Source organism: Gavia stellata, chromosome 22 (genome assembly GCF_030936135.1).
Source record: "Gavia stellata isolate bGavSte3 chromosome 22, bGavSte3.hap2, whole genome shotgun sequence".
NCBI classification, from domain to species: Eukaryota; Metazoa; Chordata; class Aves; order Gaviiformes; family Gaviidae; genus Gavia; species Gavia stellata.
The window spans coordinates 13,252,076-13,277,157 of record NC_082615.1 but is presented as its reverse complement, the minus strand read 5'-3'; the positions used below and the strand labels follow the sequence as shown (position 1 = coordinate 13,277,157).

Below are 25,082 nucleotides of genomic sequence, written 5' to 3'. Positions count from 1 at the left end.
TTACGCACGGCTGCACTGTCAGTCCACCGACAGGATCAAGGCAATCGCTCTGTCTGCTGCAACCGCCTTTACCAACACAAGCCGAGCAGCTATTTTCCCTCCAGCGTTAGCGTGGAGGGGATGGGGCTTTTGTTCTGGGGTCGCCTGTTTGTTTTCCCTACCGTGGCTTTTTATGGAGCTGCTGGCGCAGCAGCCCAGGCCAGGCAGCGAGGCAGGGCCGGGATGGAGCCGGCTGCCGCTGCGAGCCCATGCCGCCAGATGGTAGCATCCTCCCGGCTCCCCCCGAGCACCGGCAGAAACCGAGGTGGGGTCCGGCCGCAGCCCCCCCATCGCCCGCCTGCATGCTGCAAAGCAGCTCAAAACCTCTTATTTTTATTTTTCCTCCTTTTTGTGCACGAGCAGTTCCCCAGCCCTTCGAACGCTGCAAGGAGGACGAGGGGGAGGGAGGAGAGTCGCGCGACCCCACAGAAGGCACGAAGTTTTGCGGAGCGTGATTAAACAGGCATCAGGGGAAACTCTCCCCATCCCTCCCTCAAAGAAACGGGATGTTTTTCTGGGAGACGCATCCCAGTCAGACCAGTTACAGGGTTCAGCGCTGCAGTAACCACGTGGAATTCGTGGCACGTCCCACAGAATGGGAACGGTCCCTTCCGACCCCAGGGTGGGAGAAGACAACCCACACAGCGCGAACAGGGAGTGAACTCTTCCTTAGAAGAGCGGCAGAGGAGGAAATCTAATTGTTTCCCAGCACTGAAGTTGTTCTGCAGATTTTTTTCCATCCAACAAACTCTGAAGAAAAAAAAAAAAATCTATCTTCTGTAACAAAAAAAAAATTCCCAACTCTTCCCCCCATTTGCCCTCCCCCATGCGATTTCCTTTGGGGAATTAATTCTATAAACATCTTTCAATTTTCTCCTCCCCCTCCGCAGGGCTGGTGCGATTTATTACAAGATGAACTCATGGGAAAGAAGAGATTGCCACAACTTCAGCTGCGTGGGCTTTACCCAAGTTGGGGGGAAAAACAAAAACAAAATAAGTACAAAATCCTGGCCCAGAGGGATCGGTGCCAGAAGGACCCAGCGCCGCTCCAGAAACCTGGACTCTCTGGCCCAGAGCTCCGCACCCAGTTGAAGGGATGTGCGCCGGGGGCTGGCCGGCTTTCAAAGCTGCTTTGGTTCGGGAATGACGGTGGGAGGGGAAAAGGACTCGGATTTTCTGAGAAATTCGAGCCTGGTACCCAAGGGTCCCCTCTCTCCATTGAGGGACTTCCCAGGGTTCAGCAAGTCACGGCAGGACACTCCTCCTTTCAGGAAAAAATGGACTGCAGGAACCCGTGCCCAGCCCTGGACGGGGGCCCTGGGAAGCAGGAGGCTGAGGCCGGCGAGGGGAGCGCTCGGCACGCCTGCGGATGTTCCCAGCTAAATTCTGGCCTCGCAGCAAAAAATTATTTACTCTATTGGAGCAAAGTTTTTCGTTAATTGGTTCATGAAGCAGGGAGACGGCTGCACTCGGAGAAGACTGCGGCGCATCTGAAACCAGAGGATCCAGAGAATCGCGACACGGGTAAAGCCGTTCCCACGGCAGAAGGGAACGACGACCCGAGGACGCCGTGCAGCAAGACGATGTTTAAGAGGGATCAAAAAAAAAAAGAAAAAAAAGGGGAGGGGGGAAGCTTTCCACGCAAGCGGGAAACGGAGGAGTTAAAACCAGAACTACTCCTGCGTGCACGGCAGGGTTTGGCCGGAGGACCCTGCAGCAGGTGAAACCCCCGTGTGTCAAGGACACGGGGGAGGCCCCGCTGCTGGGAGAAGCGTCAATCGTAAATCAAGAGGCGGCCGCATGTTCCGCATTCTGCAAACAATGCAAGAAAAGACCAAAACACAAACAAAACACAAACAAAAATAAAAGTCTCCGTGCCGTAATAAGACAAAGTTGCCTCTAAGCCATCATTTGCTCAGCAGGAAACAAAATTAAGTTCATCATCAGGGCGTGAATTAACGACCTCTCACGCTGCATGGAAATCTATAAGGGGCTATATGTGGTTTGCAGAGAACAATTTTGCTCAGGATGTGTAATAATCGCTCTAACTGTCTAGTCGCCCTCCAGGTCCCTTTGGAGAGCGTTACAGTAATGCTGTGCCTCTTAATGTTTTATGAGTGGCGTTGGACTTTACAGGCAAGGGCTGAGAGGCTGTAAAAGCTTTTTGGCTTACAACAACAGGACCTGGGCGTTAGGCAGCGCCAGGAGGGTTTGCTTTGCCTTTGCCGGTGGGTCCTGCCGAGCCGCCCCAGCTCACGACGCTCTTCAGCAGCTCCGCTCACACTTACGGGGCGGCGAAGGGAAACCAAGGGCTTTCTGCAACTGATTTGTGTGTGTGCGTGTGCGCGCGTATGTGTTGTGGTTTGCCAACAGCCTCTCTAGGCTGCAATAAAATTTCATGATTAGCAACCTAAAAGCTTCCCTTCCCCCCCCCCCCGGCTCCTGGTTCGGATAGTAGCAATGGTCCCAGAAAGGCATTAAATCCCTCCTCACATGGTTTTCCTATCGCTCTCGTCCACCACGGCAACGACCGTAGCCAAAAGCTGCGTCCACCCACCCTGCTCTCGGCAGAGGCAGCGAGACGGGCCCCGCTCTGCTCCCCCTGAGCCGAGGGGGATCCGGCAAAGGGACCAGGGGAGCCCCAGGGACAGCCCAGGGAGCTCGGGGAGACACCACCCTCTCCTTGCTGCTGGGCGATGCCCGGAGCATGGGAGCAGGGACCATCGGTTGAAGGCTGATGAGGGACATGGGGTTCAGGACCTGCTCGTGCCGGTCCAGCTCCAGACTCGCTTAAATTGCTTCAGCGCAGTGAAATGGAGCAAGATCCACGAGCTCGTGCTAAGGAAAACCAAGAACAACAAGCGGGGCAGAGGGATGGGGGCAAACCGCTCCCCTCAAAGGAGCCGAGCAGCCCTGCAGCCCCAAGCAGGGCAGGGACAAGCCCTCCCCGGGGAGCCCCCGCAGCACCCCCCTGGCCCAGCGGCGCCTCCAGGAGCCCCCCCTCCCCCTGAAACGGTGACAGATTTCACAAGGTTATCGAATGGCATCACTGAAATTAGTTCACAGTTGTCTCCTGACGCACCAGCAGTAAAAACGAACCCAAATTACAAGAGGCTGATAGTTCCTTTTCTGTGTCACAGGCACTATTAAAAGCTCGCTCACACAAAGCACCAGGGAGAGCTGCAGCAGAGTCAAGCTGTTCCTGCAGCTATTAGGAGCTGTGCATAATCCACGTTTCACACATGTTCGGGGCTGCTCTGGCTAATAACGCCGGCGGGGACACAGCCCGCGGCCAGGCAGGTCTCTTTTCGGGGGCAAACACAGATGGGGCGCAGGGACGGAGGAGCCCTCGGCATCACGCCCTGCGGCACACCGGCAGCGAAGCCAACCGCAGACCCAAGTTTCGCCCAAGTCCACGTAACGCAGACCACCACATCCAGGAGGGCACGTGGGATGGACGGAGGAGGGTCCCCCGCACGCGGGCTCCCCGGAGCGCTGGGGAAAGGGCGCTCTTGCATAAGGAGCGTGAATCAGGTCTTTGTTACCCGATATTGCACAACGCCAGAGAAAGAAAATGAAGCAGCAACGATCAAGTAAGGAGCTGAAAAATATTACAAAATCTTAATCCGCCCCATGAGACCCTCTAGGGTGCTTTCAAATACAGAGAGAAATTGCCTAATTAGCTTTTTTTTTTTTTTAAATGGATAATTGCCTTCATGAGCTTTCACAGGCAGCTTAGCAACCTTTTAACATAGGCGCACACGCTGCATGGAGCAGCAGAACGTTTCTGAAAGGGGTTTTATACCTTTCCCGAAGAGCTGCTGACAGTAAACCTCAAGCAATACAGGCAGGGGCTGTAATGGGCACTTGGGTGTCGTTAGTAAAAACACTATTCAGAGTTCGCTGGTCAATACGTGTTCACATAAAAGGGCAATGTTCTAATATTCATAATCCCAGGGCCCACAGGGCAGGGTTTTAATGAAAGTCTGTACAGTTCTGGTCTCCACAACATCAAAGAGGCCAATAAAACTCCTCTCACATGCTGACAGGCAAAAGTCAGACGGTGAAGGCAGGACTGGGAAAAGGCCCCGCGCAGCCCCCAGGTTTGCCTCGGCCAGGCAGCTCCCGGCCGGGGGGGCGCGGGGAAGGGGCACGGAGGCACCCTCCGCCTGGAAAAGGGGTCGAGCACCCACCACTGGTGCCCGGGGAGAAGCCGTGTGTTTCTGCTGAAGCCCCGTGCGAGGAATACGAACCAGATGTGCTCCAACGAGGGCACCCAGGTGATGCGGGGCAGCCCGCATCCTGCGCGCGCCATGAATGACAGGATGCAGCTGCTGCAGTGTTTTCCAGGCTGCAGGCTCCTGCCTCTGCAAAACAAGCCAGGCGAGGACGAGGGGGGAGCCGCGGGGGGGAAGAAGGGCACCATTTAATGCTTCTCATTGCTAGTCAAGCCGACATCCTGCAGAGGCACAGGGAGGCACGGATCCAAGGCGCGGGGCGGTTCGTAGCAGCAGAGCGGGACCATGGCTCCCCCAGCGCCGTCCGTCCTGCGAGGTCCTTGTCCCCCTTCCTCTGCCTGGCTCCATCTCCCCCAGCCCCATCCCGCTTCCTCCTCCCAGGGGACGGAGCGCCCCGGCCAAGCTCCGCTCCCCGGGGCAGAGCCAGCAACACCCCCCGCTACAAAAGGGACCACGCTGGACTCGGAGGGCAGCTGAGCGTTCCCCGGGCAGGCGCTCATCAGCACGTTAGGAGCTGCACAGCTCCTCCCCGGGAAGTTTACGAACCAAGAGCACTAAAACCGCCTTCCTCCCAGGTAGGATTATTTAAACCAGCAGCAAGTACCAGGCAATAAGGGCTAATGCCGACGAGCTCTGGGCACACGCGGTGGGTACGGCAGGGCGACCGACGAGTCGCTGCGCTCCACGATGATGAGACGCAGGCGCCCTGCTCTGCCGCCCCGGCTCACGCGGAGAAGAAGTGGAGAAGAGATTCAGCAAACTCCAGCGGACACCATCTTTTATGGGACTTATTTTATTTTCCCAGTCACAAGAACACGTGTCATTAGCGACTCCTCCTGAAAGGAGCAGCTGTTCTTTGGCCATTACTGCTCCAAAATTAACCAAGACGGAAGAATTCAATTGCATCCCTCCTCCCAGCCCTGCTGAGTGTGCACGATAAGGGATTGAGAGCATCTTTTGCTCAGAGTTCACGGGCATCCTAGTGCCTGAGAAGGCATGCACGCCTCGGGTGAACCGTGAGCACAAACACATAAAACCCCACCGCTGCCGGGGACGGAGCAACCCAGGAGTGAATGTTATCGGCAGCAGCACCGGTGTCTCAGAGACACTCAAAGCTGCTCGGCAGGAACACAGCCAACAACCAGGAGGGAGGATAATCTCCAGAAGAGACAGCCCCTTTCTCGCTTCCGTTCTCAATCTCTGCGAGGATATTTCAAGGCCCCCCGAAGAACAAAAAAAAGCACGAGCAGAACCAAACAAAAATAAAATAAAGAAACAGGACACAGCCACAGATGAGGGGCAGCGCCGGGTCACGCGACACCTGCTAGCCATGGCCTTGCAAGGCAAGCCTGCAGCTGGGGAAGGGCGGGATCGGCCGTAATTCTATCAACGGCCACAGTAAACAAATAATAAATAACGTGAACCAGTAAACAAAGCTGAGGCATAATCACAGGCTTTGTCAGAGCTAAAACCGAATCCAAATTTATACCCTCACAACCAAAAAAAGTCAGTGCCCATAAATTTACATACCTTTGAGTGCAATGAATGGCTTGTTATTGGAACCGCAGACAATGCGCTGGCAGAAATGGTGAAAGCAGCCCTGTTTGGCCACTCGCACCCCTCGTACAGGTGGCCAGCGCGGAGCCATCGCTGGGCCGCGCTCACAGAGCTGCATTTATTACCCCAAACGGGGAGATCCGTGCTGCGTCCTTACGGGGGACTCCAGCCCCCGCACCCTATACCTTTCCTTTTCCTTCCCAAAAAGAACAACTCCCACATGGTACCATCGGAGCTCGCACCAGGCTTTTCCAGAAGACAAAACTGCAGCCTTTCTTGGGAAAAGCCCCCAGGGTGCTGTGAGGATGCAGGGAGCTGCCTAGAAAAGACCCTGCTTCCAGCACACTTTTTAAAAAATTTATTTTTTTTTTAAAGAAGTGGAGCTGGGAGCAGGGCTGGGGAGCACAACTCAAGCAGACACATACCTGGGATTTTGACTGAATCCTGGTCAATTCTGTTCTCCTCTCCGTCCAGGTGCTCCAAGCCCATCGCTTCTGTCTTCACAGGGGCGTCCTCCGTTGCAGACAAGGTGGTATACGTACTGATAACCAGTATTCCCAGGCCAATCCACAGTATAATCTGCACAATGTGCCAGAGCTTCGGTTAGCACAGCAAAACAAACGGGACTGCTCTGTACAGCGTTCTTCATGCAAACAGGGTCTCCAAACAACCCAAAGCTCAGTGCAATTACACATGTCAATAAGAAGGAGAGAAGAGGAGAAAAATTTAAGAGGCCATAAAGAAAAACAGTAGCTTTTGGCTGAGGTTTGTATTTGGATGTAGAGACATACGAATGAGAGTTTCAGATGCTGGAAGCTGTTGAAAAGGCGACTCCTGTATCAGAAGGGCTCAAAAGCAAGTGGACAGGATGTACGGATAGAAAAATGCATGTGGCAGACAAGCGTCCAGCTGCAAAGACTCATTCCTTGGTATTTCCAGCAGCTATATTAGAACACCGTGAAATCAGGTCTGGCTGAGAAGAGAGGTGCCCAACCTGTTTACAGCCTAGAAAGGTTTCTAGGGAGCTGTTTAAAAAGTCTCGTTTTTGAGAGCAAGAATAAGATGTCCACACACAAGTCCTGGTGGCCAGTGCTCAAGAAGCTGGTTAAAAGTAACTCACTGATTTCCAGAAAGCTGGGACCAAACAGAATAAAAATAGTAAGAGAGAATCTGGATCCTGTGGAGGGAAGGGCTCCACAAATATCTCTAACTCAAAAAGGAGAAAGTGACCACCACCAAAAAGAACATTTATACAGCTTATTATCTAATGATAAATTGATATAAAAGGATCATGATCCTTAAGGAAGAAGAAAAATGATTTCACATGAGCCTTAAGAAAGAATAAAAAACTCTCTGCCTTTGAAGAAAAAAAACAATCTCTGGGAGCGTAAGCAACTCACAGGGTAACTTGAGAAGGACAAGCAAGACGATGCGCAACAGGGGCAGAGGAACGTCTGCCACGCTCGGTGCCAGGGCTGCCAAACGCCCGCCTGCTCCTCCAGACGAGAGCGGTACCAGTTCAAAGGGCCAAGCGGATGGATTGCTGTCCGACAACACTGACTGGGGAGATTTAATTAAACTCTAATATATTATTTTTACCTAGTTAATCATTGCAGTTGTCACAGAAAGGGCTTCTCATGGAACCCAGTTCGCATGTCAATGCGTCAGCAGTGCTGAATGACTGGTAGAAGAAAGTCTGCAAGAGTTTGTGCTGAAGGAAGCAGGCAAAGAAGCAGCAGCCTCCGCTAGAAACACGGGTCTCCCCATAAACTCCTTTTCACAAGAGACCATGGAAGCAACAGAAACCATCATATGCAAAACAGAAAACGCCTCTGCAAAGCTGGGAAGCTGAAAGTTTGCAGCAAATTGGTATTTATGATGCAGCAATTCCCCCCCCATCTTTTTTTTTTTTAAGTATATTCTGCTCTCTGAAACACCAGGGATCTGGCTTATTTCTGCAGCTCTGCATACGGCAGCAAAGGATCCAAGACAATGCTGCAAACCGCATCTTTTCTTTGTGCCTCACGGCCGCCCTGCATGATCCTCAGACCTTGCGAGCAGCACGCCACTGGCTCTCCTCTGCTTTTTGCCAGTTCCCATCCCCACCCCTGCTGCGTGCGTGACGACCGCAGGCTGCTGGGGAGAGGACACCGCTTTTTCCACCACATGCCTAACAAGAACAACTTGCTGGGCATGCTGCATGAGGCAATCGTATAAAAGTCTCTCTGCAAAGGAAACCTGCTGCTTCGGTACGCGATCTTGTTGCTGCTCAGTAGGAACCCCACAAGCTGCCTTTGCAGAGCGGTGCAACACCCACAGTACCGGTGATTCTGCCTTGGGCTGTGATACCAGCAGGTATCACAGAGTGGCCACGTCCTGCAGGACTCATCCTCTTACCCCGAAATCCTTACCCTGCAGCATTTACATCTCGATTCACAAAAAGCACAACAAAAGGATGCTACTCAGTGTGAGGAAAACCAGGAACAGCCACAGGGGAGCATTGCTACAACTGGGAGCTGCCGGAGGGAGAAAACTGAAAATAAAGGGGAGAAGTGAAATTGAAAGGAGAGGTTAAAACATTGGCACCCCCAGAGGAGGGAGGAGAGGCTAACACTTTCCTTTCCTTCTTCGCACTGAAGCGGACTGCCCAGAAACGTGGGCCAGCGCAGTCAGAGCCTTGAGCCCAGGAGACCCCGTTCTCAGCACACCCCTGCAGACAGACAGACGCCTTCAGAAGGAAAAGGTTGGCGGGACGTGAAGCAGGTCTGGACGAGGGACGAGCAGCATGGCCAGGGAGCAGAGGCCAGACCTTAAAGACGTTGCAAAGGAAACAGAAGCAAAATCTGCTCCCTGCCTTGCCATGTGGGTGCACAAAGAGCAGATATCCTGCCATCCCGCTCGGGCCAAAAGCGGAGTCAGCAGGTCCCTGCCACTGCTGCCCTCGGCTTGGAGGTCGTCCACTTCCTCCCCTCACACAATCTACAGCCCCAGCAGAAATGCACTTTGCAACTGGAAGGCTGTTCTGGCGTTTTCCAGAAACAACAGCAGAGAGGAAGAGCGTTTCCACAAAGAGGATCTATTCTGGTACCACAGGAACTAGGAGCAACGTGGGAGAGAAGGGAACTGTAGGAAACGGCTGAAAACATTAAATGTTCCAAAAGGATTTTCGTTGTTTCTTATCTTAGTGGGGAACCATGGTCTTGAATGCCTTGGATTCAAACCCCTTTGATTGTTTAACATTTGCAGTTCAGCTGTGAGCTTCCCAGAGCAGCAGGTACGGGCACATGTGGCAGTCCATGACCAGTCCCACAGGCTGGACTGTCCATGAACCAGCATCAGTCCCTCACCTTCAGTTCCCCCCTGTCAGCACACCTCCTCCTCACCTACCCTGTCAGCAACTGAAGACCAGAATAAAGAGGTCCACAATTTGGCTTAATTGCACGGAGATACTTATGACATGGAAAACCAGGCAGTTGTACTCAAGGGACCACCAAGGCTAATCTGGCAACGAAGGAACAGGAATATGGGGTGCAAGGACCCGGTGGCTCAAGGAACGAAACACAGGCAGAGGAGCCACCTACCTCCAAAGCGTCCAGCTGAAGAGCTGAGGACCTGGAGCAAGGAGAGGGACAACACTGCAGAGCAGTTATAAGCCAGTGTCTGGTCCCACAGGAAGGATCTCCCCCACCCCTCTGAAAAGCAAACCCACTGAGAGCAGAGACCCTTCTCCAGAAGCACCTCTCAACGTGGACATGGCAAGAGGACGCGCAAACCTCTCTGGCTGCAGCATCCTCAACAGGCAGGTCAGCAAGGCAAGGGCCTGTCTCCCGAGAGGAGCGCTCTGAGCACGGACGGGAATTCAGGAGAGGAAGTTTACGCGGCCGTTTCCTCAGCTGGTTGCTCTCCCTCGGCCGTCCTTCCTCCCAGAAGATAACTCGAACTTTGTACAGAAGTGTCATTAGCTCAGACCATCTCCTCTAACCACGCCTGAGCCATCAGCGGGAAGCAAAAAACTGCATTTGTGTAGAGTGACGACATCCTCCAAACTGTGCTGTTTTGGACACTGAGCGTTTGGAGGGACGGAGTCACGGCGAAGGAATGCAGAGCCCCGGTCACTGCCGGGTTCCTCCGCTGCGCTGCGACAGAGACGCTGTGTTTGAAGGGCTGTACCGACCAAAAACGCCTGTGGTGAAGGTGTGCTGGCCGCTGCGCTACCAGGGGAGGGCAGAGGGGAATCTCTTTTCCATCCGCACAGGAGCGAGACCGAGGGGTTATTTCCTGACCTCGAGCAGCCTCTCCGCAGCTCCTCTTCCCCAACTGGGACAACAGCAACTCCGGCCTCCCTAGGAGGGGCCTCTCGGACAGGCTTGTGTCAACACTGGGAAGCCAACACCTTCCTGTTAGAAGTTAAACAGTCTGTTTACAGACCTTAACGCGACCTTCAGCAGCACTCTGCCAAACCTCACGATGTCCCCCTGCTCAAGGCTCCCGGAGGGCAGCAGGACACAGACCCGCACCTTTACAGAAACACGCTTGATGCTTAACCACAAGAAAGGGAACGCTCTCCCCAGTTCATTCCCAGCTCTGCACGCCTGACTTCAAGCTTTTTAACTGCTCTGTTACCTGATCGTCTTTCCAACACAGCAAGCCTTTCAACAAAGCCACCCCCAGCCCTAGCCCAAGCTGCCGTCCCCAGCCCCGGTCGGCTGACCAGCGGCTGCGATAATTAACAACTCGCTGGCAGAAGCTGGAAGCTAAGAGCTGGCATTGAGAAGGTCTGCTGCTTTGGAAGAAAGCTAAAGATGATGGAGGGAGGGAGAACATACGCGTACATTGTTTAGACAGGGAAAAGCAGGGAGGGACAGCTATGCCCAGGGCTGGCTCCTTCTGCCCCTTGACTGCCACTTTTCACAGGAGCATATTTTGATGGAGTGGAGCGCCTGATCAAAGAGAAGCAGGAATGAAGGAGGAGACCAAAGACGGAGCTTCAGGGAAAGAATAAATGAGTCTTTGCAGAAGACCTGGAGGAACGAGGAGAGGGTGGGCCCAGAATTCGGCTCCAGAGTGGAGGCGGGGAGGTGCTCAGCAGCCTAGCGCGTTTGTGAAGGCAGGTGTGCCCTTGCTGCAGCACTTCAGAGCATCGGTCAAAGCAAGTATGCAAACTTGACAGGCAATGGATCATTCAAGAGAAGGCTGGACAGCTTGCTACCAGCCCCTTGAAATGCTAGGGTAACCTGGGGGCTGATGCTTTAGATAAGCCCTTATTTCTTTGAGTGGATTTCTGCAGGACAAACATCTTCACCAGCCTCGTGACCAGCGTTTCAGGTCAAGCATTGTGAGGGCCCCAGTGTTCAACCCCGGGCAGCTGACAGTCGCCTCTGGGCAGCCAGTCTAAGAGCTCAGCACATCCTAAGTGGAGTTTCAAGGCACTGCAGAGAAACATTCTGGCTCAGCCGGAATAGAAAGCAATTCTTGAAAGTGCTCTTTGTTTCCCTGAAAAATCCAGGCTGGCATTCAGACTCCTGCTTGGGGTTTCAGTCAAAGAAGTTAGGACCAAAGTGTCAGAATTCAGAGTGAAAGCTGGAAAGTTGGACTATTTCCTTGTGTCAGATAAAGCATGGGGAAAGAAAAAATACGCCCTGCTTAAAAACTTCATGTACGTTTGCAAACCCACAAGTCATTAAACACAGAAAAAGCCATTAGTTCTGTAGGACCCACAAAAATGTCGTGCTCTCCCCCTGCTGACTCTGCAGTTTGCCAAAAGCCTTATTCCCAGCCCAGCACTGTCGTGACTGGTAATGCTGGGGCAGAGGCCTGCTAAAAGGCAGTGGATTAAGTTATTGTTAGAAAAAAACAAAACATGTTAATTTCAGCCCCACAAAAGCACAGTATTTGCAGAAGCAGAGAGATCAAGCCCAGCAAAGAGCCGCTTTGTTTCAGTCCCCGAGGAGGCCAATTCAAACTGGAGCAAAAGGAAAAGCTAAACTTCTAACAGCCTCTGAACGACCCCAATTTTTTAAAAATCAATTCCTGAAGCAACACCTCTATGTGTGTGTTCCTTTTTATTATTATTTTGGTTGAAACTAGAAAGCTGAGGGTCAGCAGCAAGAACCGCATCGCTGAGAAACTGTGTTTACTTTACCCAGCGCAGGCAGGTTGGGATGTAAGGCCCGTTAAGGTTTTATAGGCTGCCTGGATTTCCCGTTCTGCGGATACAGAACCTGAAGCCCACCAGAAGGCGGACTGGAAGCAGCATTTTATGCACCAAATGAATGCGTCGCTGCTGGAGGGACAAAAAGAGCTGGTGTTCCAGCACGGGGCAGGCCACGCACCGGGCCAGCACCTCCTCTGCTGCTGTCTGCACACCCGTAAGCGACGCTGCTCAGAGCAGCCGGCCAGAACAGCTCCCACCTGTACTGGGCAGACTGGAGAGGGAGGCTGGAGGAGGTGCCGAGCGGTTTCTCTGCTGCAGCTAAATTAACTACGTTCCCAGGCTCTGCAGAGGGCTTAGGGGGTTGTCAAGCAGCATCGGCACTGACCTGTGAACAAAGTGCGTTCTTGTGGATCTTCTTGTAAATAAGAGCTGGGCAGATAAAACAAATGAGGCTTCCCATCGTCGCACCTGTCAGGCCGAGGACTGTTTCCACTGGCAAGGAAGAATAAGAGAAGTCAGCAAAGGCCCCTCTTCTAGGACAGCCAGAGCAGCGGCACGTGGCGGCTGTCTGAGTCCCCCAGCAAGCTGGGGCGCGAGCCCAGCCAGCCAGGCCATGCCACCCAGCAAAGCAATTAAAAGAGACCAGAGAAAACAGGCAAGCAACCAGCCCTTGCCCCCAGCTCCTCACTCACCGTTCGGGATCATGATGCCTCCTACCATGGTTCCAAACACAACAGCCAGCGTCAGGGCTTTGAACCGAAGCGGGGGCATGTAACCCCCAGCAGCGAAGGTGCCGTCTTTTTGCTGGAAGAGAAAGGGCAGGAGGGGGAAAACGAGTTTAGCTCCTGTGTCACAACCCCACAGCTCCTAAGCAATTACCCCAGCAGGCTCCAGCAGCTTCCTCACCTCCACGCTACGGTCTCTGAAGAGGTGAACGCGGCGGGGGGGGGCAGTTAGACATGGTTGAGCAGTTTTAATACGCAACTGCATTCAAACCTTCAAAACAAGAGTGACAGGGGGGCACGAAGCCAAAGCTGCCATTTCCATCCTGCCCCAAATGTGAACCGTACAGCTGTATCCCAGTCCCTGTGCCAGTGCTGCAGCCACCCAGCCTCAGCGAGCGGCCCCAAGGCCAAGGGCATGAGAAAGAGGCGTAGCTGAGAAGGCAGGAGGGAGAACAGTCGCTGGCGGAAGAGCTCTGGGTTTTGCTATGGCAAGGTGTCCCTTAACACCTCCAGGAGCAGGGCTATTCCCACTGTGTTACACCACGTGTACCAGCTCCTCCGACTTGACGGAAGACACCCTTGCTGGATCGCAGAGAGGATAATCTGTGCTGCTGGGGAGCTGCTGATGCTGGAGGGTTTCCAGAGGCCCTCCGCTTCCCATCCCATCCCCACTCTCCGAGCAGGAGATGCGGAAAGCAGAGGATGCAGTGAACCCACATGCCCTGGAAAACGAGCGGGTCCCCGCTCTCCTGGCTGCACAGATGGGAGAGGAAAGCAAAGTGACAGGTTCAGAGCCCAAAGAGCAACGAGCTGAGCCCAGGCGAGAACCAAAGTCTTTGCGAGTGTTTCCAGCGCTTACTCCTCTGCACCCGCCGGCTTTCACTGATCATCTTCCCCCCATCCTCAGGCCCTCCCGACGTGAGAAAAGAGCCGGGGGCTTCTCACAGGCAGAAGTGGCAGGATTTAGAGCTATAAATTGCTCAAGTTTTATTTCCTGCCCTAAGAGGTTTCTATTTATGCAGATACACAAAGGCCTCAGAACATTCCCACAATCTCTTACTGTTATTTACTGAATACCATCGGCATGCTTAGTGCTGTACAATACACAGAGGAGAACACGCTACTGCCACAAGGGACTTACAGTCTAAATCAGACAGACCAACTATAGTCACAAAGGCTGTCTGAAGATCTGACCCTGGGAAAGGTGAACGTGTGGGAGAGGGCTGTATTCCACCGCGTGCTTCTGCACCAGACCAGCACCAAACAGCCAGGGGAGGCACTGGAGGAAGGGGACATCTGAACCCGGAGGCTGCTCGGGGTGCTACTGACAAAGGTGCAAGGATGAGAATAATAATAAAAGAGCAGAAATGAGCAGGCACACACAGAAGCAAGAAGAAATGAGGCCGGGCTGGGCTCTGAGGCCAGGAACAGAAGCTTGAGCTAAACGCAAAGCAAGATTGAGTTGGCCAGCAAAAGGATGCCAGCTGGAGCAGCAGGAAATAAGGAGGCTCCTCTGTTTCCAAAAGCACATTTCTCCCTCCTTCTGAGGGGGAGAACCACCTCGGCTCTGAACTGTGTAACACTTCCGCACAAGAGCTGAAATCCCCAGCGGAGCAGGGAAGTAGCAGTCGCAGGACCTGGGGCGCAGCAGAGCAACAGCAGGCTTCAGGCTCGCAACTCCAGCACTTCTGCCCACAAAATTCCTCTGCAGAGAGGACAAGAACCTCAAAGTACCAGAGATTAACCATTCTGCAGAGCAGGATTTACAGACTGCCACGGGCCTCCTGCTGCACCATTACCACACAGCAGGCACTTACGATTTCACTGTGAGTTGAGGATTTGTCCCTCTGGATAGCGAGTACCTACCACAAGTCAGAAATACGCAGCTGTCAACGGAGTCTCACAGAACCAAGGCACGTCTGTAGCCCAGGTTGGCAGCCAGTAGCAGAAGCCAAAGAGTCACAGCAGCCCTTCAAAAAGCAAGTTTCAAAGGTGCACACCAAGGCAGCCAGCTGCTCCTGGCCACACAAGAGGATCTTACCTGCTGCTCAAAGAGAAGGGTGTTCAGCGCCTGTCTGCACGGGAGAATCATCATCGGAAACCCCACAGCTACCGACATCATGAATCCCACTCGAATCATCTCCGTCACAAGGTTGGAAGGGAAGTTCATTAGGACGTTCCCAGCAATGGCTTCAGTGTAACTCACGTAGCCAAAGAAGCCCACCTGTCCGGCAGGAGGGGAGGTGAGCGGATGGGATTTGACTCCAAAGCACATTCATATCTGCTCTTTACCAAAGGGTGGAGGTCAGCGACCTCCCATGAGTTAGGACCGGCCAGCCAAGGAGGGAGTGTGGGGCCACCTCCACGGGCAACCCGCCAGCAGCCCCAGCTCCAGCACCCCCAAAAGCTGAGACAAACCGTTAAAGAATAGTGGGACCTTCCTAAAAACAGAGGCAAGTTTCTCACTAAGTACAGGGGGCTTTCATGGAGGACGTTGCAGCGAGGGAACGCTGCCACTGCCCGTGACACAGAGCAGAGACACTCTGCTCGCTGCCAGGCCCACGGACCAGCCCCCTCCAACGAAGGAGCGGCCGTAACAATTCCCCACAGCAGCGTAGCTCACAAGGCAAGGCTCTTCTCAGGAATTATTAACTCGGTTTTATTAGCTGCTGCTTTATGAGGCATAACTTCCTTCACATCTTTCCAACCGCAACGGGCCTAAAGCTGTCCTAAACTCTGGGCAGCATCTCCTGCTCCAGGCTGGGCCTGGAAGGCAGACAGCAGGCTGATGCGCATGGAAGAGCTGGGTCTCCACTCTGCCTCCGCCCAAGGAAATGTGCCACGCTGAAAATTTGGACTCTCCAAATGCCTCCTGCACTGTTCGGTTCATCATCTCCCATCTAATTTTGCTTTCAGCAAAACGACTTATCTTTCAGAATAAATACAGATAAGCAGAAACCAGCCCCAACTGAAGATAAATCATCATCCCTGTTGCCCCTCCAGAGCGTGACTTCTGGCAAGGAAAGAGAAGGGGAAGTTTCTTACCGTAATGTAAAAGGTGGTGACCACGTTTAGGGAAGAAGCAAATATGGAGCTCATGATTTTAACAGACGGCTCATCCAAGCTATCATAGGTAGGCAAGACCTGACTGTAGAAAAGGGTAAATTATTTAAGGAAACCTTCCGCAGAGAGAGAGAGAGAAAAACCCAGCTCCAGCACGTTCCCTGCCTCAGCCCAGCAGCAAAGAATCCCTGACACCTTCCCCCTATGGAGCATAAACACTCGCTGCTATTCCACAATTTATATTGCTAATGCCAAGAGATTTCAGAACACTCATAACTTTAAGTGTTGCAAAAATATTCCGGCTCTCCCCACCCCACCACGTGGAGCTAAACGTGTGATGTAAACATTTTGGTTCAAAAGTGTTGCAAAATGAATGACCGTTTGTTCCAGTGAAACACCAGTGGCACCGGGCCAGGCAGCGCATTGGAGATTATTGTTCTTGGAGCTCTCTATGCTGATAATTAAGGCAACGCAGTGTTTACAGAGTAAAAGCAGGAAGAAGGTTAGAGCATCACACTGTCTAAAAGAAAAGTTAAACAAACAAAACGAAATGCAGTGCCTGTCATATTTCAGCACTGCTGCTAGAGCTCAGTTCATAGAAAGCTGGGAGCGCCAATTACGTGGGATTTTGGGGTATTTACAGACTTGGAAAGCATGTGGAATGTACTTTTTGACATCAGGTGCATATTTTAGCAACTCATTAACCTCTTGCTACTTTAATTCAAGTGGCTACATCCTGGCTTCATGTTACTGAAGGAACTCTCACGAGAAGGTGGGGGGGAGCATCCAGTTAGATGGGAAGAGGGTATCCCCAGCTCCAGTGGGCACAAAGCCATTAACAGAAAGTGTGTCAAGCTGAGGCCAAGCAGAGAAATCCTTAACCCTTAATCCCTTAACATCAAACGGTTCTGCACAAAGGAAGCTGAGCACGTCGGCTCGCAGGAACCCGCGTCTCGAGAGACACGGGGGGTCTGCGAATGCAGCACCGTGACAGCCATTTACCGGCAGGGAGCGAGGAGACCAGCTTCCCCAGGAGTCTCTCCATTTTGGATTCCTCCCTGCCCTCAGTGCAGCCACCTCTGCTAGATTAACTGACTGCATCCCGGACTTCAGCCCCACGAGGGGAAAGGGGCCAGCCAAACGTCCAGGCCCGGGAAGGAGAAGAAAGGGGGGAAGCAGGGAGGCTCTGCAGCGCGTGGGATGGCACAGCCAGGCCAGCTTCGTATTAGTGCAGGAGCAACAGCAGCGACACAGGGAAAAGTGCCATGCAAAGTCCAGCTGCACCCAGGCCTCCTGCGATCTCCTAACAGCACCCGTTTGGTCAACTTGGGTTTGGAGGACCGGCACAGTGTCCCTCAAGCCCCCCCCGACGCTGCTGAGCCCTCCTGACCATCACCACCTCTCAAGGCAGAGCAAGAGGACAAGAAGCAAGCAACAGGCAGCATGTCCTGACAAGCCAGGGGTTTATTTTTAAGCAAAATGACGGCGCTGAAGGCCAGCGAAGGATCAGGGACCCTTCCCCACATTATCTGTTACACTGCACCTCAAAGAGGGCGCAAGCAGATGGTTCCTCCTGAGCAGAGAGCAGGCAAGTCAGCACAAACGTTTAAAAGCAGCCTTGGAGAAAGCAGCCTTGCTTCAGAGACAGCCAGAACTACCTCAGGGTACCTGTTCTTCACCTTCACGGTAGGGACCACCTTGCACAGGCTCTCTGAGCACAGTACTAACAGCCTGCAGGGAACTGATGCTCACAGAGGCAATGAACAACATTCTGGCCTTTATTATCCCTGGGAATTCAGTATTTTTGCATCCATCTGCACCAGAACAGGCATCTCCAGAAATCAGAAGTTTTCTCCTGGAACGCTCTACTGACTCCTCTTTAATTAGAGGGTTCAGTCACTTGACCAAGGTCATGCAAGGTAACCCTGGGGTCCTCGCACCCCCAGCTCTCAGCTCTACAGCAAATTTCCACGGTACATAACTGTAGAGGAGTGACCTACTTTGCAACTTCAGCAACAACAGGATAGCTTTTAAAGAGTGAAGGGTATTGAACACCCAAGTGAAGCAGGGTCAAGTTTTTCAAGCTAGAATAATAGTGCGTTTATTTGTCCTTACTGTATGCTGCATTTACGTGCTGAAGGAAAAGGATTTCTGCTTTATGTTAGAATTATTTATTTTTTAAAAAGGTGATTCAGAGCTTAGCAAAATTAAACCTACCTAGCTGAGAATAACATGCTTATAAAGATTGCCTGGGCTGGGGACAGCGTATTGCCTTGATGTTTGGAAAAAAACGCATAGCTTTAGGTTCAGCTTGCCACGTAAGTGCTGTAATGGAGCCTATATTTAGGTATGCGCACACTGGTCCAGACCAAACGATGTCCCTGCATTTCCAACTCCCAGCAAAATTGTGCTGGGTACTGTGCGGCTACCGTAAGAAAAAGAATTGGAATTTAAAAACTCTAGAATGTTAACAAGGTAAAGCTGTAAAAGAATACAGTTCCCTTCGCCAGTTGTAATGGAGACATCGAACAGCAAGACTGGAGCGTGTTCGGGTAGGAACCGAGCTGCCAAGAGAGCCGATAAGTGGAAAATGATGATTTGGATCTTGCGTGTGGGTGTAAACACAGCAGTCTGAACAAATTTTATCTGTCACATTCATTTTCTGTTGGCATGCTACCCATTTGCTAGAACTACAGGGGGGAAAGCCCAACTCTGCCAGCCTTCCAAATGAGGATGGTCTTTTCCGTGTCCACATTTGGATTTACACTTCTATTTAAAGTCTGTTACTATTCTGGCCAGGCACGTACGGCTCGCTTGCCATTTTGATGCAGAAGGTAATGCTGCTAGAAACATGAAAATAGCCTGGTCTGCCGTCACATCCTTCCACGTGCCAACAGAAGCCCTCATTAAAAGCAGGTAACTGGAAATGAGCGAACAACTCTCCAAAGTCGACGACTGTGCCATCTTCTGAGTATTCTCAAAGAAATTCAGGGAAGCAGAGAGCAGCCACGAGTGTACGCTACCCTGCAGGGAGCCCTGTGGCCATTAGGCGACACAGCCCCGCCGCCTTTCCTGGTACTAAATCATTCCCTTCAAGAAACAGGGGAAATTCATCACTTATGCAGCTGTACCAGAAGCCACGTGCATTACACTGAGGATCTGTTTGGCCCAAATGATCTTGTGTTGCTTGAGTACAATAACTCCCAAGTGAAATATAACTCCCTCCCGCATCTAGGTAACAAAAGGGTGACAACTGAATGAGATGCTGTACTTCAGTGGGCTGTAAAATATTTCGATTAAAATAAAATAGGAAACCAGATGGTATCTATCCCTTGCAGATCCTCATGACCCTCTGCCCTCAGAAAAACTCACTGCACACAACTGCTAGAAGTGGGAATGACAGGTACTTACGACTGACAGGCAAAAGACATGCCAAAGATGGGGATGCAGCGAAAAATGCCCTCCCAACGAGTGTAACTAACTCGCTGCAGCCACTGCCCGCTGAAGAGGCCATGCTTGAAGGATGACAGCACAATCTGTAGCCAAGAGAAAGAAAAGGGGTTAAGATCCAAACCCAAAAAACTCCGTGGCAGCAGTAACGCCGGTGCTGGGATAAAAGGCAGCGTGTGGCAGCTCTGCGAGGAAGAGCTTACGCTGCCTACCACAGCCCGATCCCTATTAGTCAAATTCCCCAGCTCCCCACCCACACACTTTATTAAAGCTCCCAGCAACCTCCATAGGCCCCTTGCCACCAAGGATCCTGGGGGGTATGTTAGAAGATCTATGACATTCCCCCCTTGCTTGATGCCATCAGACATCATAGCACGCACCAGGGTGGAACAATTTCCACTGACACATTTAACTGGGAGAATTATTGTTCCCAGCAATTTCTTTTGCACTTTTTTTAAACACATTTTTAAATCCAAACGGGAAGCGACATTTGCCTTGGAGAATCCTGTTCAACAGAGAGACAAAGGTTCCTAAAACAGGACCCCACCTGCACACTGCTACTACAGAGCCATTTAACGACACCAGTTCGCCAAAGACAAGGATAAACTTCATGAAAACGGGGGGAGCGAGGCACCCGGACGAGGCCAGGGGAGCTCTTTTGCCATTGACAGGGAAACTGGCAGGCATTGGGTTGCACAGGAAACAGAAGGTAAATATGTCTGAATGCCTGTTTATAATATCGCCTGAATGGGGGTTTTCTAATCCCCAGAGATTATGTTTTAGTGCAGCCAACTCTCATGAAATGTTGTGGTTTTCTTAAAGGCACAGCTCCTGGAACACGGCAGTTTTGTAAAACACTCATTTACAGTTTCCAGCCTCCTTACAGAGGCAAACTCAGAAGCGTGACCCAGCACAACCTACTAAAAAAAAAGTTAAGTGGAAAGAATTTCCACACCTCCCTTTTCTTCCTTTTGTTTCAGCTCTTCCAGTCCTGAAATTTGGGAGAGACAGGGCTGGGGCTCCACGAGCAAACCACATGAGCATCCGCGAGGTGAAACTTGAAGTCATTAAAAAGCAAGTGAAAGTCTCCACCTCTCAGTAAATGGTGCTATACAATAGGGCTTGGCCAACCCAAACAGGGCCAGCTTTAGGTAACTCTCAGCTTACCCTACTTAATCCAAATGGTCAAGAATCCATTCACCTCAGCAAAGAAAAACTTTTCTAGAAATATCTACGAACAAGTATACGCCATGTACAAGACTTAAGACTTTACGAAGATTTCAACACTCAAGAAATAGAAGTGCTGGTGTCTAATAAAATTACTTACAGCCTGAAAGACATTAATCATCAGCTGCAAAAACGCATGCAGAGTGCATGCTTGAGTTCTTAACAAGAACTGCCTTCCCCCTACAGATTAGAAGCGTTGAGGTTTTCAAGGCAAAACACCAACACATAATGAAAGTCCCCCCACTTCCAGGCACTCTTCCCCACATCTTCCATCCTTTGATTTAAAGTTCAGAGCCCTAAATTATAAGACACCAACAAGCAGGATAACCCACAACTCGATTTGTGGCTTATTATTACTTGTGCCACCACAGTCCCTAGCATTTGTAATAGCTTGCAGACCCACTGGCCAGTTTCTACAGTCTGTACCTCCCCACCTCCACCAGCTCAAGAGCATGGACACCCAGATCACTCATTACGCCCGGCACTAGCAGCACTAATTATCAGGAAGGACACTTTAAACTCAAGGCCTGCACCTGCAGGCTGTCCCAGCGGGAACATCTGTGTTAAAACAATAGGAAAACAGCATTCCCAGCGTCGATACTCACCACGAACATGAACACCGTGTAAAAGATCAGAGCCATGGCACTGAATGACTGTATGGAGGCCATCATGTTCCTCTGGAGGCTCAATGGAAGTACAATGCACAGGGAGACGGCAAAGAGCAGGACTATCCGGAAACTGCCCGACACCTGCAAAAGCGACCTGCATAAAGAACTGGAGCACGGAGGATACTCAAAACATCCCACCAAATTAGCAAAGCAACTCCCTGATGTGGTTAAATCTTCCAGAGTGAGAAACAATACAAAGCCAGGACAGATTTCAAATGTGAAATTCTGCTTCTGAACGTATTTAAAGATTTGATGCTGAAAGCTTGCCATTTCTTTGGCTAGGTCTGTGATTAGCGTATACAGTCACTGGGTGCCACTGTTGCTCTACACAGTGCGTGACAGGTCCATCCTGAAGTGGAAGTATTTGGGGGGGGGGGGGGGGGGGGGCGGGTGTTTAAATGCTAATCCAGCACAAGCTATTTAGGTATTTTCATGCAATTAAATAAAAACTAAATTTACTTGGGAAACATGAGATTGAAGTCTTGAAAATTCTGATCCAGAAAATTAATCAAAACCTTGCACTGGTATTTATTATAGCAGAACAGTCTGAAGGGCTTGGAAATATTTAATAACTAATTGGGCTGCAGCCACAACACATCTTTTTAACTTCACAGTCCCTCAATCGGAGCTTAGCGGCATCAAGCAGAGCAGATAACAGCACCGCCAAAAATCTTTCCACATGTCCGTTTTGCTTCCCCGCACGGCCCTCACACCGGCTCCGCATGCTGCTGCTCGCAGGTCTCCAGGAAGAGCAGCAAGAGCCGCCTGCCCACGAGGAGCACCTTTCGCCACCATGCGTCTTGAGCCAAGACCAGGCCCATCACACAGCTTATTTTATCTTAAAGAGGAGGCAGGCGCACAGTAACTTCAGCCACCAAAACAGCAAGGGACAGGACGAAACCCCCTCTTGAACTAGGGGACTGCAAGGGGGTTAGAGCTTGGACAGAGGAACTCTCTGTCACTACCCATTGGGGCAGGAATTAAGACAGGAAGCATCATCTCCTCCAGGAATCTGCTCCAGAATTAATAGAGACCAAGTTAAAAAGAATTCCTTTGTTGGAAGTGCCTTATTCTAGGTTTTACACATCTGATTGTTCGCCATATGTCTGGGCTTCCAGGACTTCATAGAGCTAAATGCTCTGCGCACAAGGCGTGCCATTAAAGCTCACCATGAAATGACCCCACGCCTCGTGGGCTGCTGAGCACACTGCTAAGGCGGGACACTCTTTGCTGTATCTAAGGCACACACGGCTCGATGCAAGAATTGGGACCACTGTCTGCATTGTAGATGTGATCCAGTGAGGATTTATTTACCTGAAATCCAAGCAGCCGGGCAAAGAAGTTGGACCCCAAATCACCAATGACCACATAGAAAGCAATGCAAGTTCCCAGCATCAGCCCAATCATGCTGCAAAACCAACAAAATACACACAGGTTAGGAGGCTGGAGCAGGAACCCTGGAACGCAGCTTCTGCTCCTGGGCAGGTGTGTGTCAGCAGCCACATTCCCAGCGGATTTGTACTCTGTACAGCCCTCACGAGAGGACGAGGCTTTGTTAATGCTAAGGCTATCTTACAGACACCTGCAGACGCTGCCTGGGACTGCCGTAACGGAACCTGCAGCGATGGGGCCCCCACCGATAACACGTGAGCAGTGAGAACACCGCTACAGTTCATAGGCTGGGAGCAAGAAACATCCTACATACACTGCAGCCGCTGGTGAAGGATTAAGATAGAGGTTTAGCAGCGACAAGATCTCAAGGGCTACACCCTGCACACCAACAGCTGAAGATTGCTTAGGATCCTACTGCACCTCCTGTTTACTGAGGAACAACCAGTTTTAGACAGAAACAGCTAACAGGGTACATTCAAAGTGACTTAAAAATCTCGCGCAGCCACTTGCTTGTATTCAGAGGTAGAACAGCCTCAGCATGCCTTGCTTCAGCATACATCCACCCTCTAACACAACTTTCTGGCCTTTCATGGTGGAGACAAGCCCCAGATTTTGCTGAACCCACACTGAAAAACACGTTTGGCAACCAGTAATAAAGTAGGTTTTCTGTCTACAGGGATACAGTGGGCTGCGAGCTCACTCTCATAGCTGTATGAGCAGGCTGTGCATCACTACTGGCGCCAGAGGGGAGGACCACGCTTTTATCCTCAGGCTTGTGAAGGGCAGGCCACCACTTCTACATTCAATAGTAAAATAACAACCAGAGAACATCCATCCACCTCGCATCCACACCTAACATCTTGGCTAGAGATGCCGTTCTGGTAACGACCCCTGCATGGGTTTAACTGCTGTTTGGAGCCACAGAAAAAAACAGACCTTGGAGATGGCAAGAACTCCTTCATTTCTCGGAAAAACATTGAAAAGAATCAACAAGAGGCTCTCTCAGCCCCACGCCCCGCAGCAGGGGCCTACCATGAAAGTCTCGATACCAAATCAGCTCTCAAACTCCTTTCCACAAAATGGACCACACTTTAATGAAAAGATTGTCTTATGAACTGCTTCTCCTCCCATTCATGATTGCACGGACCACTTTCCCTCCCAGTTCCAATTATAAAACATCCCTGTGGCAATTACAGCAATTGCTTGCACGGACAAGGAACATCTGAGAAATATTCTGTGTATTTTTAGTGTTCTGCAGCAGTTTGCAGCTGGGAAGAGGGAAAGAGCCAGCACCACTGACTGGCCTGGGCTCAAGATGCCTCCACCAAAGAATCTCTACTAGAAAAAGCAGTGCTGCAACGACGTCCCATCGCCCATCACGACTGCTGAACGAGACCTGCGGGGGAGCTTCTACTTGCATTGGGGTCATCTGAGGAACCAGTCTGTCCTGAAAGGGAGACAGGATTTCCCCCACAAGGCATCTCCTAATGCCTGGCGTCTCGCGGAGGAAAGCGGCACCCACTGCGAGGAGCGGGCACGACCAGAGCAGCTAAAGGGTGGATCCGAGGTACTGAACACTCTCCCTCCCACTAACTCATGGCAATCTTGGCAGGGATTTCACCCCTGGAAAACGGCCACAAGCGACATGCCCATGATTTCATAGCACACGCAGCAGAGCGGGAGATGAGTTCATTCCCCGACTTCTGTGCTCCCACTAGCTGGAAAGCGCTCCTGTCTCCACTCAGGAACGGGTGGGACACACTGAAGGCGACACCTGCGAGCTGCGCTGAGGGGATCTCACTCACGCTCTTGTTCAAATTCTAGGTGGCAAGGAAGAATTCTGGGACCAGAGGATGCAGGAGGGTAAGAAATGAGAGCGCAGCAAGGCCACAAGAGGCTACAGAGCAGTATGTTTCATTAAAGAAAGCCAAACTATTCAAGCTTTAAAGAAAGTAGCGGATTACCTTGTTTCCACCAACATCTTTCCTGCTTTTCCATAGGCATGAAATGCTGACATAAGAGAAAAAAAGAGTTGTAGTTAGTCAAAGAAAGTCCAGAACGTGGCGCACACATCAGTTCGAAATTAAACAATAATAGTGACAAAGGGCAGTGCAGCAGGAACCCACCGGTGCTGTGTTTTGGGGCTGCTTCCTTTGCTCACCCTCCCACTTTCTTTTTCAGACATGCCCTCTGCAAACTGAAAACCACATAAGACAGGAACAAAGATGAGGGAAAGATAGAAAGCAGTTTGGGTTTTTTTTTCTATTTAAAAAAAAGTAGTGTGAAGTAGCAGTCACACATGGCAACCATTAAAAGAAAGTCAGCGCGGAAGAGAAAATATGCATGTATAAGATGCTGTGTGGCAAAAAGTTACTGCAGTGCAAAACTTCAATCAAACTCTCATTTTTATTTTTATCTTCCCACTATAACTGAACCGCCTGACGTTGCTGGATGGGAGATCTGAGATAGTGCCCAGAACGTTCAATCCCATACGCAGAATACCCAGTACTCACAACCCACACCAAAGGGCTGCTGCCAAGAGACTTTTTTTTTTTCCCTCCCTTCCCTT

At 51.3% G+C, this 25,082-nt stretch overlaps 1 protein-coding gene across 1 annotated transcript in view; it reads right to left on the bottom strand.

Moving 5' to 3' along the window:
- The window catches only part of SLC38A10 (solute carrier family 38 member 10), a 35,790-nt gene that overhangs the window by 6,471 nt on the left and 4,237 nt on the right, over positions 1-25,082 (bottom strand). Inside the window, exons 3-11 of the mRNA XM_059828185.1 lie at positions 24,478-24,523; positions 22,436-22,529; positions 21,059-21,202; positions 19,188-19,312; positions 15,759-15,861; positions 14,755-14,937; positions 12,681-12,792; positions 12,374-12,480; positions 6,260-6,413 (exon numbers count right to left, since the gene is read on the bottom strand). Of these exons, the coding sequence (XP_059684168.1) occupies positions 6,260-6,413; positions 12,374-12,480; positions 12,681-12,792; positions 14,755-14,937; positions 15,759-15,861; positions 19,188-19,312; positions 21,059-21,202; positions 22,436-22,529; positions 24,478-24,523 (1,068 nt within the window). The remainder of the gene's footprint in view (positions 1-6,259; positions 6,414-12,373; positions 12,481-12,680; positions 12,793-14,754; positions 14,938-15,758; positions 15,862-19,187; positions 19,313-21,058; positions 21,203-22,435; positions 22,530-24,477; positions 24,524-25,082) is intronic.